Source organism: Miniopterus schreibersii, assembly GCF_964146895.1.
Source record: "Miniopterus schreibersii genome assembly, chromosome: 5".
Lineage (NCBI taxonomy): Eukaryota > Metazoa > Chordata > Mammalia > Chiroptera > Miniopteridae > Miniopterus > Miniopterus schreibersii.
In genome coordinates, this window is record NC_138106.1 from 83026716 (window position 1) to 83041329 (window position 14614).

Here is a 14614-nt window from a genome sequence, read left to right on the forward strand (position 1 = left end):
AGCGTCTCCTCGCAGGCAGCTGCCCTGTGGCCGACACTTACACTGCGGGACTCTCCACAGTAACAGCTGCCCCTGCCTGTCATTTTCGTCCTTAATTGCAAATTGGAATTTTTCCAGCCATCCAACAGGATATTTTTTAAAAGTTGTGGGGTTTTGTGTGTGAGTGTGTGTGTGTTTGGGGGGGGGGGGTTGTTTGTTTGTTTGTTTGTTTGTGAGAAAATGAGGATTTTCATAGCCTTTGAGGGATCTTTTGAATCGTTTGAAGTTTCAGCAGATGAAACCGTGCAGGCTGTGAAGCTGATGATAAAGGTATGTGCTTTGTCCCTGAGCCACGAAGATGTATAATAATTTTAGCTACACAGTGAAGTTTATACAGCACATGGATCGGATATTTTACTACTGGGTACATTTTCAGCAAACAGAGAACTAAAAGTGTTTCAGAATATCTTTGTTTGCTTACAGAACAGTTTGATAAGAAGATGGTAACTATGGAGGCGTTAGACCGGAAAGCAAACTGAGTAAATTCTCAGGAAAAAAAGTTTAACTTCTCTTTCTGAAACCCGTGGGTTGTGCGTGGCCCATATATTATTACTGTGAATCTTCATGAAAGGACAAATTAAGACCCTAACTCTAGGCTATACAAGCTGAGCTTGCCAGTTCTCAGATACATGGCTTGTTTGATGAGCAAGCAATTGGAAGGTGAAGAGGGGACTTCAGAGAACTGGGCTCCAGCCTCATTTTGCCTTTAGGGAAACTGAAGCTCAGGTTGCTTCTTACTTAGGATCACAGAGCCAGAATAAGAAATAATTTGGGTGCAATAACTTTCTTATAAACTTCTTTTAAATACTCACTCTAAAATGGGAAATCAAGACAAATATTTAGGTCCTGACCACCAAATGGTGTTTAACTTAGAGATGGTCATTTCCATTTGCTAAGGAGCATACACTGAATTATAGTTACATAGTATTTAGGGCAGTATGGTCTTCACTGAAATCTAGATCTTCTAACACAGAGGTTTGTAACCTTTATGAGTTGTGGATCCCTTTGGCAGTCTGGCAAGCCCATGAACTCCTCAGAATGTCTTTAAATGCATAAAATAAAATATATACAAAGAAAAGGAAGCCAGTCATATTGAAAAACAATTTTCAAACATTAAAAAACAAATTTGTAATATAGTGACATGTGGGCTTCTTTATTAACATATTAAGTTCTAGCAATGTACCTAATAACTATTATAATTTCAAAGTAATGATCAGCATAATATTTTGAGGTATCTGCAGCAACTATAAGGTGATATAAAAATATCAGTGATTCCTATTGGTAACAACGTCAAACAGGTACAGCCAACTATAGCTACTTTAGTTTGTTGCCTACATGCATAATTTTTAAAATCTCAATTTCATTTAGAATTAATAAAAATAAATTATGGTTTACCCCATACAAATTACATCCATAAACTTTGGGGAGGCCTATAGACTCCAAGTTAAGAAATCCTGTCTAATACTTATTCCCTCTCTCCCAAATAATTTTATGACTCAGTGGAAAATGTAAACAAAAAGAAATTACATTGTTGGTCCAGTAATGTAAAGGTGTGCTGTTTTCATAATATGCTATTGATTTTTAAGGATTATTTCCGCATTCCTGTCTCTGAAGACGAACAAGGCAGGCGGTATCTGGAGCTGAGGTATGCTGGAGCAGCCCTGGAGGACAGCTGGAGTCTTGCTGATGTCGGAATATCTTTTTGTTCAACTCTCAAATGCTTTGTTAAGGTACGATGATCAGAATGACATTTGTCCAAGATGTCTATTTCATTTTGAATAACATCGTGGATAATTCAACAAAAGTCATTCCACAACTTAGGAAGAGGGTTTCTCTTCTTGCCTGCAGTCTGTGCTGTAAGGAGCCGTAGGGTGTGGAGACCACAGAGTTCCCCTGTTTGTTCCTTCCCTGTCTAACTTGCAGCCTGCCCCAATCACCACAGAGCAGCCCACAAACTAATATTGGGCCAAGGCTAAGGGGAGGATCTAGAATACTGATGCAGGTAGAAAGAGGTTAGATCACTTCCGTGGGTCCTCAATGGATTGGGGCACTGTGGTGAGGAAAGGGAAGCACTTTTCAGAAACAATAAACTTGAAGGGGCAGGTCCTACAATCAAATCCAGCCAGAGAAGCCATTCATGAATTAGGTGCCTATAGAGTGGAGGTAGCCTTTCCCACTTACAGGGCCCTTAATCTGTGGTGCTTAACTTGGGGTCCCTAATGGGCTTTAAGAACTTTACAAAACCCTAAAGTCGCAATGTATGCAAAATTACTCTACTTGGAGATTTCTGGGTTGGAGGACCTTTAACGTTTGACAACTTCTTAAAGAAACAGGTGGCCTACAGAGTTTAAGAGCTCCTCTGTAGGGCAGAAATATTATTCAGTACTAGTTCTTTACCCCATATGAAAACATGAGCCTCAAGAAACTTAGTAAAATACATATTCTCTGCTACATGAGGCACTAATTTTCTCAAATTTAGCATTAAAAAAATTTCATGGTAACAAAGCTAACTCATTTTGTTTTAATATATTTTACTGATTGACTAAATGGGAAGGCTATATAAAAGGAAAATTCCAAAATATTTATAATTAAGTAGAAAGACAATTCACAGGAAAATAAGCGTTGTATAATCCTGTTTATGTAAACAAAAAGACCACATCTTTAATACTTTATGAGCAATTATTCTCTTATTATTTTTATATTATTGAAGAATGTTTAATATCAAAAAGGGAAATAAAAACCACTCCATTGTCTTCTTTTCTCTCAGACACTCAGAAAAGTGTAATATAATACTTCTTTAAACAGACTAAATTTAATATCTTTTTTATTGTTGACAGTAATACAGATGTCCCCCATTCCTATCCTGCTTTGCCCCCCTCCACCCAGCCCCTGCCCCCCAGGGCCTTCATCACCCTATTATCTGTGTCCATGGGCTATGCATATATGCATATATGTTCTTCGGTTAATCTCTTCCAGACCCCACCACCCCTTTCTCCTCTGAGATCTGTCAGTCTGTTCCATGCATCCATGCCTCTGGATCTATTTTGTTCATCATTTTATTTTGTTCATTAGATTCCACATGTAAGTAAGATCATGTGATATTTGTCTTTCTCTAACTGGCTTATTTCAGTTAGCATAATAATCTCAAGGTCCATCCATGATGACATAAAGGGTAAGGACTCCTTTTTATTTTTTAATTTTATAGCCATGTAGTATTCCATTGTGTAAATGTAATACAGCTTTTTTATCCACTCGTCCACTGATGGGCACTTGGGCTGTTTCCAGATCTTAGCTATAGTAAATAACACTGCTGTGAACATAGGGCTGCATATGTTCTTTCTGATTAGTGTTTCAGGTTTCTTAGGGTATATTCCCAGAAGTGGGATCATTGGGTCAAATGACAGTTCCATTTTTAACTTTTTGAGGAAACTCCACACTGTTTTCCACAGTGGCTGCCCCAGTCTGCATTCCCACCAGCAGTGTACCAGGACTCCCCTTTCTCCACACCCTCGCCAGCACATGTCATTTGATGACTTGTTGATGGAGCCATTCTGACAGGTGTGAGGTGATACCTCATTGTGGTTTTAATTTGCATCTCTCTGCTGATTAGCGATGTTGCGCATTTTCTCATATGTCTATTGGCCATCGGTATGTCCTCTTTGGAGAAGTGTCTATGCAGATGCCTTGACTATTTTTTAATTGGATTCTTTATCTTTCTGGTTTTGATCTATGAGTTTTTTGTATATTTTGGAAATTAACCCTTCATCAGATGTATCATAGGCAAATATGTTCCCCCATACAGTGGGTTTCCTTTTCGTTTTCTTGATGGTTTCTTTTGCTGTGCAGAGCTTTTTAGTTTGATGGAGTCCCATTTGTTTATTTTTTCCTTTATTTCTCTTGCCCTAGGAGATGTATCAGTGAAAATACTGCTACAAGATATGTCTGAGATTTTGCTGTCTGTTTTCTTCTGGGATTTTTATGGTTTTGCATCTTACACTTGTCTTTTATTCTTTTTTTTTTTTTTAATGAAAGTTACTCTCTTTTTTTTAAAAATATGTCTTTATTGATTTCAGAGAGAGGAAAGGAGAGGGAGAGAGAGAGATAGAAACATCAATGATGAAAGAGTCATTGAGCAGCTGCCTCCAACTGGGGATCAAGCCCACAACCCAGGCATGTGCCCTGACCAGGAATCAAACCCTAATCGCCTGGATCCTAGGTCTGCGCTCAACCCCTGAACCACACCCGGCTGGGCGTCTTTTATCCATTTTGAGTTTATTCTTGTGTATGGTGTAAGTTAGAATCTAGTTTCATCTTTTTGCATGTACTTGTCCAATTTTCCCAACACCATTTATTAAAGAAACTATCTTTATTCCATTGTATGCTCTTGCCTGCTTGTCAAATATTAATTGACCACATTGGCATGTGTCGATTTCTGGGATCTCTGGTTTGTTTCATTGGTCTATATGCCTGTTCTTGTGCCAGTACCAGGCTGTTTTGATTACAGTGGCTGTGTAGTATAGGTTGATGTCTGGTATTGTGATCCCTCCAATTTTATTCTTCTTTCTCAAGATTGCTGTGGAGATTCGGTGTGGTTTTTTTTGGGGGGGTGGTTCATATACATTTCTGGAATATCTGTTTAGATCTGTGAAATATGCTGTTGGTATTCTAATAGGGATTACATTGAATCTATAGATTGCATTGAGTAGTATGTATGTTTTAAAGATGTTAATCCTTCTATCCATGAGCATGGTATATGCTTCCATTTGTGTTTTCGTTGTTGTTGTTGGTTTGTTTTTAATTTACCTTTATTGTTGAAAGTATTACAAATGTCCTCCTTTTTCCCCCATTGATCCCCTCCTCTCTACACCCCTCCCCCCAGGACTTCATCCCTCTATTGTCTGTGTCCCTGGGTTATGCATATATACATATAAATTCTTACGTTAATCTCCCTCCACCCACCTACCCCTGCCTTCTCTCTGAGATTCGTCAGTCTGTTCCATGCTTCTATGTCTCTGGATCTACTTTGTTCATCGGTTTCATTTGTTCATTAGATTCCACATATGAGTAAGATCATGTGATACTTGTCTTTCTCTGACTGGCTTATTTTGCTTAACATAACACTCTCCAGGTCCCATCATGGTGTCTCAAAGGATAAGGGATCCTTTGTTTTTAAAGATGCATAGTATTCAATTGTGTAAATCTGAGAAGATGCTTGATATGATTTCAGTCTTCTTGAACTTGTAAAGACCTATTTTGTGTCCTACCATGTGGTCTAAGTTTGAGAATGTCCCATGTGCACTTGAGGAGAATGCATATTCTGCAGCTTTGAGTGAAATGTTCTGTAAATGCCAATTAAATCCATCTGATCTAGTGTGTTATTTAGAATCACTGTTTCCTTGTTGATTTTTTGTCTGGAAGATCTATCCAGTAAAGACGGGGTTGTTAAAGTCCCTTACTTGACTGTATTGCTGTCAATCTCCCCTTTAAAGTCCTTGAAAAGTTTTTGTTTTGTTTTATTTTTTCCCAGCCTGTGTGAGACTTTTGTTCTGAGGTGGGTCTCTTGTAGACAGCATATATTTGGGTCTTGTTTTCTTATCCATTCAGCTGCTGCATGTCTTTTGATTGGGACATTTAATCCATTTATATTTAAGGTTATTATTGATAGGTACTTATTCATTGCCATTTTATTTCTTTATGCCTATGTTTCTCATTCTCTCTATTTCAACTTCTTATTACAGCAGTCCCTTTAACATTTCCTGCAATGCTGGTTTGGTGGTGATAAACTCCTTTAGCCTTTCTTTGTCTGGAAAGCTCTTTATTTCACCATCTGTTTTGAATTATAGCTTTGCTGGATAGAGTAATCTTGGTTTCAGATACTTGTTTTGCATTACCCTGAATATTTCATGCCATTCCCTCTGGCCTGTAGAGTTTCTGATGAGAAGTCATCTGACAGCCTTATGGGAGCTCCTTTGTAGGTAACGGATTGCTTTTCTCTTGCTGCCTTTAATATTCTCTGTCTTGAATTTTTGGCATTTTAATTATGATGTGTCTGAGTGTGGACCTCTTTGGGTTTTTCTAGCTTGGGACACTCTGTGCCTCCTGAGGTTGTGCGACTTTTTCCTTGACCAGATTAAGGAAGTTTTCTGCCATTATTTTTTCAAACAGGTTCTCTAACCCTTGTTTACTTTTTACCTCTTTTGGCACTCCTGTGATTCAAATGTTGTTATGTTCATGCTGTCCCACAACTCCCTTAAACTGTCCTCCTGTTTTTTAATTGTTTTTTCTTTTTGGTTCTCTGATTGAGTGATTTTTTTTTCTACCTTGTCTTCTAATTCGCTGATCTGATCCTCAGCTTCCCCCAATCTGCTGTTCATTCCTTCCAATGTTTTGTTTTGTTTTTCTATTATGTTATTCTTAATTTCCTTCATAATTTCTATATCTTTTTTCATGTCTCCCCATTTTGACTGCCTGTCTGGATTTGTTTCTATGTGTTAGGTAGATCTGCCAGGATTCCCAGTCTTTTGGATGGTCTCTGGTGCAGGACAATGTCAGATGCTGTTTGTGACTGGCCTTGAATACCCTGTTTGAAGTTTTCCATGCTCCACAGCTTCTGGTTTCCTCTGCTGGGGCTGGGTGTGTTTGTACAAGACCAAGATAGGCACCAAAGTCTGCTTTTCCAAGCTCTGAGTCCAGAAGCAATTCAAGCAAAGATTCAAATCACCCAGAGGATGTTATTCAGACTCTTAATGAACCTCAGGCTGTAGAAACTCCACAGAGTGGGGCCAAAGGTTTTCCAACACTGCGGGGCAATTGCTCTCCCCCCAGGCAAAAGTGGCTTGGAAGGTAAATGTCTGCCTGAGAAAGATATCCTCTGCAGTATGGGGGAATGACTGAGCACTGGGGTCCAGATGGGTGCCCTCTGATATCTGTTCTGCCAGTCAGCCCCCCTGGTTCTCCTCACACTGCTCTAGTCCACTCTGCCTTTTCTCCACCAGTGCCCAGGTGAGCAGCTCCACATGACACTTTTGTGCATTGGCCCTTTAAGAGGATGCCTGTATTTCCAGCCATCTTTTGCTGGCAGACAGAAACCCTGCTGCTTTTCAAGTCAGATATTTTGTGGGCACCTTTCTCAGTTCTTGTGCTCTGAGTTGGGGAACACAGCTTGGGGTTTAGACCCCAGAGTTCTCAGTGGGAACCCCAAACAGCTGAGATATCCCTCCAGACCTTAAGCTGCTGCTTGGGGCAGCCCAGCCAGCCCTCTCATGCCTCTGCACTTCCTACCATGCCTCTGCACTTCCCCTATGTGGTCTCCATGTTTTTGTCCTTGGTTGCAGTTGATTATTCAGGATGGTCTTCCATATTTTAGTTGTAATTCCAGTTTGGTCCTGGGAGTGTCAGTGTAGCTTCCACTCAATCCGCCGCCCCTTCCACTTGTTTGTATCACCCTCTAGTACCTTTTTCAATGTCCTATAGTTTTCTGAGTACAGGTCTTTTGCCTCCTTGGTTAAGTTTATTCCCAGGTATCTTATTATGATTATGATTATTATTTTTGGTACAATGGTAAATTGGATTGTGTTCTTAGTTTCTCTTTCTGAGAGTTCATTATTGGTATATTAAAAATCTCATCCATTTCTGGATGTTAATTTTGTATCTTGCTACTTTGCTGAATTCGTTTATTAAATGGAGCAGGTTTTTGGTGGAGTCCTTAGGGTTTTCTATGTATGATATCCTATCATCTTCTTTTTGTCTGATGGCTGTGGCTAGGACTTCCAGTACTATGTTGAATAAAAGTGGTGAATGCAGACATCCCAGTCTTGTTCCTGATCTTAATTTAGTTTTTGCCCATTGAGTATGATGTTGGCTATAGGTTTTTCATATATGGCCTTTATTATGTTGAGGTATGATCCCTCTATTTCCACTTGCTGAGAGTTTTTATCAAAAATGGGTGCTGGCCCGGCCGGTGTGACTCAGTGGGTTGAGCGTGGTCCCATGCACCAAGAGGCAGCTGGTTCAATTCCTGGTCAGGACATATGCCTGGGTTGTAGGCTCATTCCCCAGTAGGGGGCATGTAGAAGGCAATCTATCGATGTGATGTTTCTCTCACTCATGTTTTTCTCTCTCTCTCACCCGTTCCCTCCCTCTCTCTCTAAAAATAAAACATATTTTTAAAAATATGGGTGCTGGATTTTGTCAAATGCTTTTTCTGCATATATTGGTATGATCATGAAATTTTTATCCTTCATTTTGTTTGTGTGATGTATCACATTTATTGATTTGTGAATATTGTGCCAGCCTTGAAACCCTGGAATAAATCCCACCTGGTCATGGTGTGTGATCTTTTTAATGTATTGTTGGATCCAATTTGTTAATATTTTGTGGAGGATTTCAACATTTATGTTCATCGGGGATATTGGCCTGTAATTCTCTTTCTTTGTAGTGTTTTGGAATTAGGATAATGCTGCTCTCATAAAAAGAGTTTGGAAGCCTTCCTTCCTCTTGAAACTTTGGAATAGTTTGAGGAGAATAGGTGTTAGTTCTCTTTAAATGTTTGGTAAAACTTGCCTGTGAAGCCATCCAGTCCAGGACTTTTGTTTGGTGGGAGTTTTTGATTACTTCTTCAATTTCATCAGTTGTTATTGGCCCTATTCAGGTTTTCTGATTCTTCCTGATTCAGTTCTGGAAGAGTGTATGTTTCTGGGAATGTGTCCACTTCGTCTAAGTTGTCCAGCTTGTTTGCATATAGTTGTTCATAGTATTTTCTTACAATCCATTGTATTTCTGTGGTGTCGGTTGTTACTCCACCTCTTTTGTTTCTGATTTTACTTATTTGGGTCTTCTCTCTTTGTTTCTTGGTGAGTCTGGCTAAAGGTTCATCGATCTTGTTTATCTTTTCCAAGAACCAGCTCTTGGTTCCATTGATCTTTTGTATTGTTTTTTAGTCTCTATGTCATTTATTTCTGCTCTGATCTTTATTATTTCCTTCCTTCTACTTACTCTGGGCTTTTCTTGTTGTTCTCTTTCTAAGTCTTTAAATCATAGGGTTAGATAGTTTACTAAAGCTTTTTCTTGTTTTTTCAAGTAGGCCTGTCATGCTATGAACTTCCCTCTCAGCACTGCTTTCACTGTGTCCCATAGATTTGGGGTTGTTGTGTATTCATTTTCATTTGTTTCCAGACAATTTTTTATTTCTTCCTTATCTCATTGGTAACCCATTCATTGTTTAATAACATGCTATTTACCCTCCATGTGTTTGAATGTTTTTGAGTGTTTTTACTGTAGTTGATTTCTAATTTCATGCCATTGTGATCCATGAAGATGCTTGATATGACTTCAATCTTCTTAAACTTGTAGGGACTTGTTTTGTGTCCTAACATGTGGTCTCTCTCTGATTGTTCCATATGCACTTGAGAAGAATGTATATCCTATGGCTTTGGGATGAAATGTTTTGTAAATATCAATTAAATCCACCTGATCCAGTTTAAGGCCATTGTTTCCGTCTTTATATTTTGTCTGGAAGATCTATACAGTGATGACAGTGTGGTGTTAAAGTCCCATACTGTGACTGTATTGCTGCCGATCTCTCCCTTAAAGTCCACCATGAGTTTTTTATATATTTAGATGCTCCTATATTGGGTGCATATATGTTTACAACACTTATATTTTCCTGTTGGATCAATCCCTTAAGTATTATGTAGTGATCTTCTTTGTCTCTTTTATAGCCTTTGTTTTGAAGTCTATTTTGTCAGATATGAGTATTGCTACCCTAGCTTTTTTTTTTTTTTTTTCCATTTGCATAGAATATTTTTTTCCCATCCCTTCGCTTTTAGTGTGTGTGACTCTTTTCTTCTGAGGTGGGTCTCTTATAGACAGCATATATATGGTTCATTTTTAACTATCTATTCAGCTACCCTGTCTTTGATTAGAGCACTTAATCCATTTATATTTAAAGTTATTATGAAAGGTACTTATTTATTGCCATTTTTTTAATACCTATGTTCCTCTGTCTCATGATTTCTTCTTCTTATAGCCATCCCTATAACATTTCCTGCAATGCTGGTTTGGTGGTAATGTACTTCTTTGGCCTTTTTTGTCTGGGGGTGCTCTTTATTTTGCCTTCAATGTTAAATGATAGCCTTGCTGGATAGAGTAGTCTTGGGTTCAGGTGCTTGCTTTTCATGACTTTGAATACTTCTGGCCTGAAGTGTTTCTACTGAGAAATCAGCTGACAGTCTAATGGGAGCTCCCTCATAGGTAACCTTCTGTCTGTCTCTTGCTGCTTTTAAGATTCTTTCTTTGTCTTTAATGTTTATCATTTTAATTATAACTTGTCTTGCCCTAGCTGGTTTGGTTCAGTGGTTAGAGCACTGGCTGGCAGACTGATGAGTTTGAGTCTGGCCAAGGGCACGTACCTCAGTTGCAGGATTGATCCCCGGCTCCGGTCAGTGCTTGGGCAAGGGGCAACCAACCGATGTGTCTCTTTCACATCGATCTTTCTCTCCCTCCCTCTCTCTCTTTTCTCTCTCTCCTTCCACTCTCTCTGAAAAGCAATGGGAAGAATGTCCTCAGGTGAGGATTGAAAAAAAAAATTATGATGTGTCTTGGTGTGGATCTCTGTGGGTTCATCTTGATTGGGATTCTCTGTGCTTCCTGAAGTTGTGTGACTTTCTGCTATACCAGGTTAGGTATGTTTTCTGTCATTATTTCTTTAAACAGGTTCTCAATTCCTTGATCACTTTTTTCTTCTTCTGGTACCCATATGAAGCTGATGTTAAATTTCATGTAACTATCCTCCTGCTTTTTAACTCATTTTTCTTTTTTGCAGCTCTAATTGGGTGCTTTTTATACCTTGCCTTCCAAAGCACTGATTTGATCCTCTGCTTCAATCTGTTTTTAATTCCTTCTGGTGTATTTTTTATGTCAGATATGGTATTCTTAATTTCCGACTGGCTCTTGCTCACGGTTTCTGTTCCTTTTTCATGCTGTTGTAGTTCACACTAAGTTTCTTGTAGTTCTCACTAAGTTCCTCAAGCATCCTTATAACCATTACTTTGAACTCTATGTCTGATAAATTGCTTGTCTCTATCTCATTTAGCTCTTTTTCTGGAGATTCTTCCTTTTCTTTCATTTGGGGGTTGTTTCTTTGTCTCCCCATTTTAGCTGTCTCTTTTGGTTTGCTTCTATGTATTAGATAGAACTGCTGTGCCTCCCAGTCTTTGTGGGGTGGCTTTATGTAGTAAGTGTCCTGTGGGACCCAGGGGTGGGTGCAGTCTCTTTGATCTCCTGAGCTGGGTGCTCTAGGAATGGCCCTTGTGTGGGCTGTTTTGGCTCTTTTGTTGCAATTGTGTCTTGAGTGTTGCTGTTCTGTTCATGGGTGGGATCTCCCCTCGGGCTGGCTGTCTGTGAGGATCAACCTCGACCACGTCATGCAAGCTGTTGTGCAGGTGCTGACAGAACACAACACAACACAACACAACACAACACAACAAGGAACAGACAAAAGCATACTAAGTCCCCAACAACAACAACAGCAACCACAAGAGCAAAGAGAGCATGAGTAATTAAAGAAAAGAATACGGGAAGAAAGAAAGGGGGAGAAAAAAGAATATGGAAAGAAAGAAGGTAGAGAAAAAATAAGAATAAAGAATAGGAAAAGGAAAACAGCATAAAAGAAAAGAGGAAGGAAAATTATGAAAAGGAAAAAAGAAAAGAAAGAAAGAATTCAAGAAAAGGTGAAAAGAGAAAGAAGAGACATGCAAGAAAAAAAGAGACAAAAATAATAACAAAGCAATTAAAAAGGTAAAATAAAAAATAATGCCAAAAAAAGAGAAGCGGCCTTGACTTGGGCAGACTGGAGTGCCTGCCGCAGCTCCCTTCGGATCCTGCTCTATGTCGCTGAGGCTGAGGGTCCTGTCTGCCGCCTCGGGGCCTCTGGGAGGAACTTTGGGGCTGGCCACTGTCCGAAGCTGTCCATGTTTGGCTCTCGGAAACCTATTTGAAGCTTCGAGTGAGCTACAGTTTGTGGCTGCCTCCACAGGGCTTGGGTGTATGCGGGAGACGCCAAGCTGTGCTCTAGGGCTGGCTTGGCAGCCACATGGGACCCAGGGGCAGGTGAGCAAATGTCCCAAGGACCTAAGGGTCCACCTCCACCCACTTGTGCCTGCCTGCCAGCTGTCAGACTTAGTTACTGAAAGGGCTTTGGGCTGAATCTGGAGGATGAGGCCTCGGGTTCTGCCATGGGGGGGTTCAGATTTCAGGGATGATGGTGGGGGTGTTCTCCCATCCCAGAGCCACACGTCTGAATCTGTCCCAGATTATTTCTCTGACCTCAGCAGGGCGGAGTCTCTCGTATGCAGTCCGGCGGGGTCTGCTGGCAGCTGGGTGTTTCTGTCAGCTCTTCTGTGACTGTGGAGAGCCAGTAGGTTCCCAGGACAGTGGGGGGAATGTCCCCACTGGCACCCCCTGAGGCTGTCCAGACCCATGTACTTGGCCTTTGCTGCTGCCTCCTCAGTAGGGCCCAAGATGCTGGGAGGGGAGAGGGGTATCCCCAAGGCCGGGGTGTCTGCCTTCCCCAGGCTGTTGCTGCTGCGGCTGCTGAGGTTGGGGGTGGATGACCAGGCGCAGGTCTCCTGGCCACTGCTCTTCCACGTCTCCCCCCAGTGGTTCCCAGCTCTTCAGGCCACTCCAGTCCGCACTGTCCTCCTTCTACCAAAGCCTCATTTGAGTAACTGCAAATGAAAATCCTGTGCTCTGATTTTTTTTAAATGGCTTTATGTCTGACAGGCTCCTTCTCTCTCTGGAGATAGAAGTCCCACTGCCTTTCATGGCTGGATGTCACATGGGCTGCTGTCCCCAGCTCTGCTGCTCCCAGCTGTCCCCAGCCTGGGGCCTGGGCCTAACTCCTCTCAGGGCAAACCCCCTTGCTTCTGAGAGCTCCCTCTGCACTCTCTTCCTGCCCCCCATGGAGGCTGGGCCAGCCCCTCTGCCCTTCCTATAGTCTCCTCCTCGGCTAGTCTTCAGCTGGTAATTCAGGGTGAACGTCTCCCAATTTAGTTTTATTTCCAGTTAGGTTCTGGGAGGGGGTGCGAGAAAGATCCACCTACTCCACCACCATCTTCAACCCCCCTCCCCCATATAATTTCTTAAATATCTTTGCTTTATGTCTTTAAATTAGTTAAATACTGTGGTTTTGGGACTATGTAGGATAACTCTAAATTTTCCTGGAATTTTCCAATGCCAGTAATGACGTTCAAGATGTTTCAGTTGTTTGCTTAGTTGGAGATAGTGGTGTAAGTTCATCATTAATATCTGAGCGAGCTTGGAGGGATTTGATTGAACTATGGCTATTCACAGATACAGATAAAATGTGTTAAGACTATAAATAGGATACCATTCTTTAACCAAGCACAGCTTGGTTTTTCTTATTTAAAACTTTTAAAATTTCACTTGTTTTTGACTAGGTAGCACATTCACACGGTGCTCAATTTAAAAAAACACAAAAGGATATACAATAAAAAATCTACCTCCTACCTCTGGCCCCCAGTTTCCCTCCCCAGAGGCAGCCTACCTTCATAGTTTTACTTATAAAAATATTTTATTCTCCAAAAAAAGCTTCATCTATCACAGCGATGCAAGCTGCCTTTGCACTGAACTCTAACCTCCCCTGGAGTTTAAACTGCTAATGGAAAAACATGGAGTGTGAGTCAAAGGATTTATTTAAGAGAGGCAGCACATAACTCACAGGACTCGGCTACACGTAGGCTTTAATTAAAAACTCTCAAGCTCCATGGAAATCTTGCTGATCTTAATCTTCACCTTCTTCGGTAGAATCACATTTAGAGAATTTCTTATCACTGGGTTTGAGAAAGAAAATATTATCTTGAATCTGAAGGAGGAGAATTGCCTGCAGAAGCCATAAATATTGGTTTCTATCCTACCTTAGTTTCTGCTTAGAACAGATGATAAAGGAAGGCTATTCTAAAACTCTTCCTATTTCCTGTGTATGTATGACGACAGTTCAGAACGGCTTACAACAACAAAAATGCTTCATGAATATACCCCACTCCCCAAAGAATGCAGTCACACCAGCTCTGCGCAATTCGAACTAGCTTACGAAACCAAAGGCTGCGTTCTAAGTCATGTTACTGTTTTGCATAATTAGATGCATACAAATTTAAGTAGTACCATTCTTTTTTAAAAAAAAAAAAAATTTAATTGATTTTTAGGGAAAGGAAGGGATGGAGGGAAGGAGAGAAAGAAACATCAATGTGAGAAAGAAACATTGGTTGGTTGCCTCCTGAATGTGCCCTGACTGGGGCTTGAAACTGCCACCTTGTGGTGTCTGGGACAATGCTCCTTCCAACTGAGCCACACCAGCCAGGGCAAGTAGTACTCTTCTTACGTTACTTCATACAATACCTTCTGAGAATCTAGGAAAGCTAGGGTCTCTTCATTTATTTTGGTACCACTTAGAAATACCAAGATGGGAACCAAACACTTTGGCAAAGTTTAAAAACTTAAAGTAAGCAATTTTCTTTTTGAAAAGGTGCAAGTAGATATGAAATAACTACAAAATATT

The 14614-nt window shown here is 40.5% G+C and overlaps 1 protein-coding gene across 1 annotated transcript in view; it reads left to right on the forward strand.

Annotated features, from left to right (window-relative positions):
* Positions 1-219: 219 nt before the first annotated feature.
* The window catches only part of ANKUB1 (ankyrin repeat and ubiquitin domain containing 1), a gene marked incomplete at its 5' end in the record, with an annotated part of 48965 nt that continues 34570 nt past the window's right edge, over positions 220-14614 (forward strand). Inside the window, 2 exons of the mRNA XM_081138420.1 lie at positions 220-309; positions 1626-1769. Of these exons, the coding sequence (XP_080994546.1) occupies positions 220-309; positions 1626-1769 (234 nt within the window). The remainder of the gene's footprint in view (positions 310-1625; positions 1770-14614) is intronic.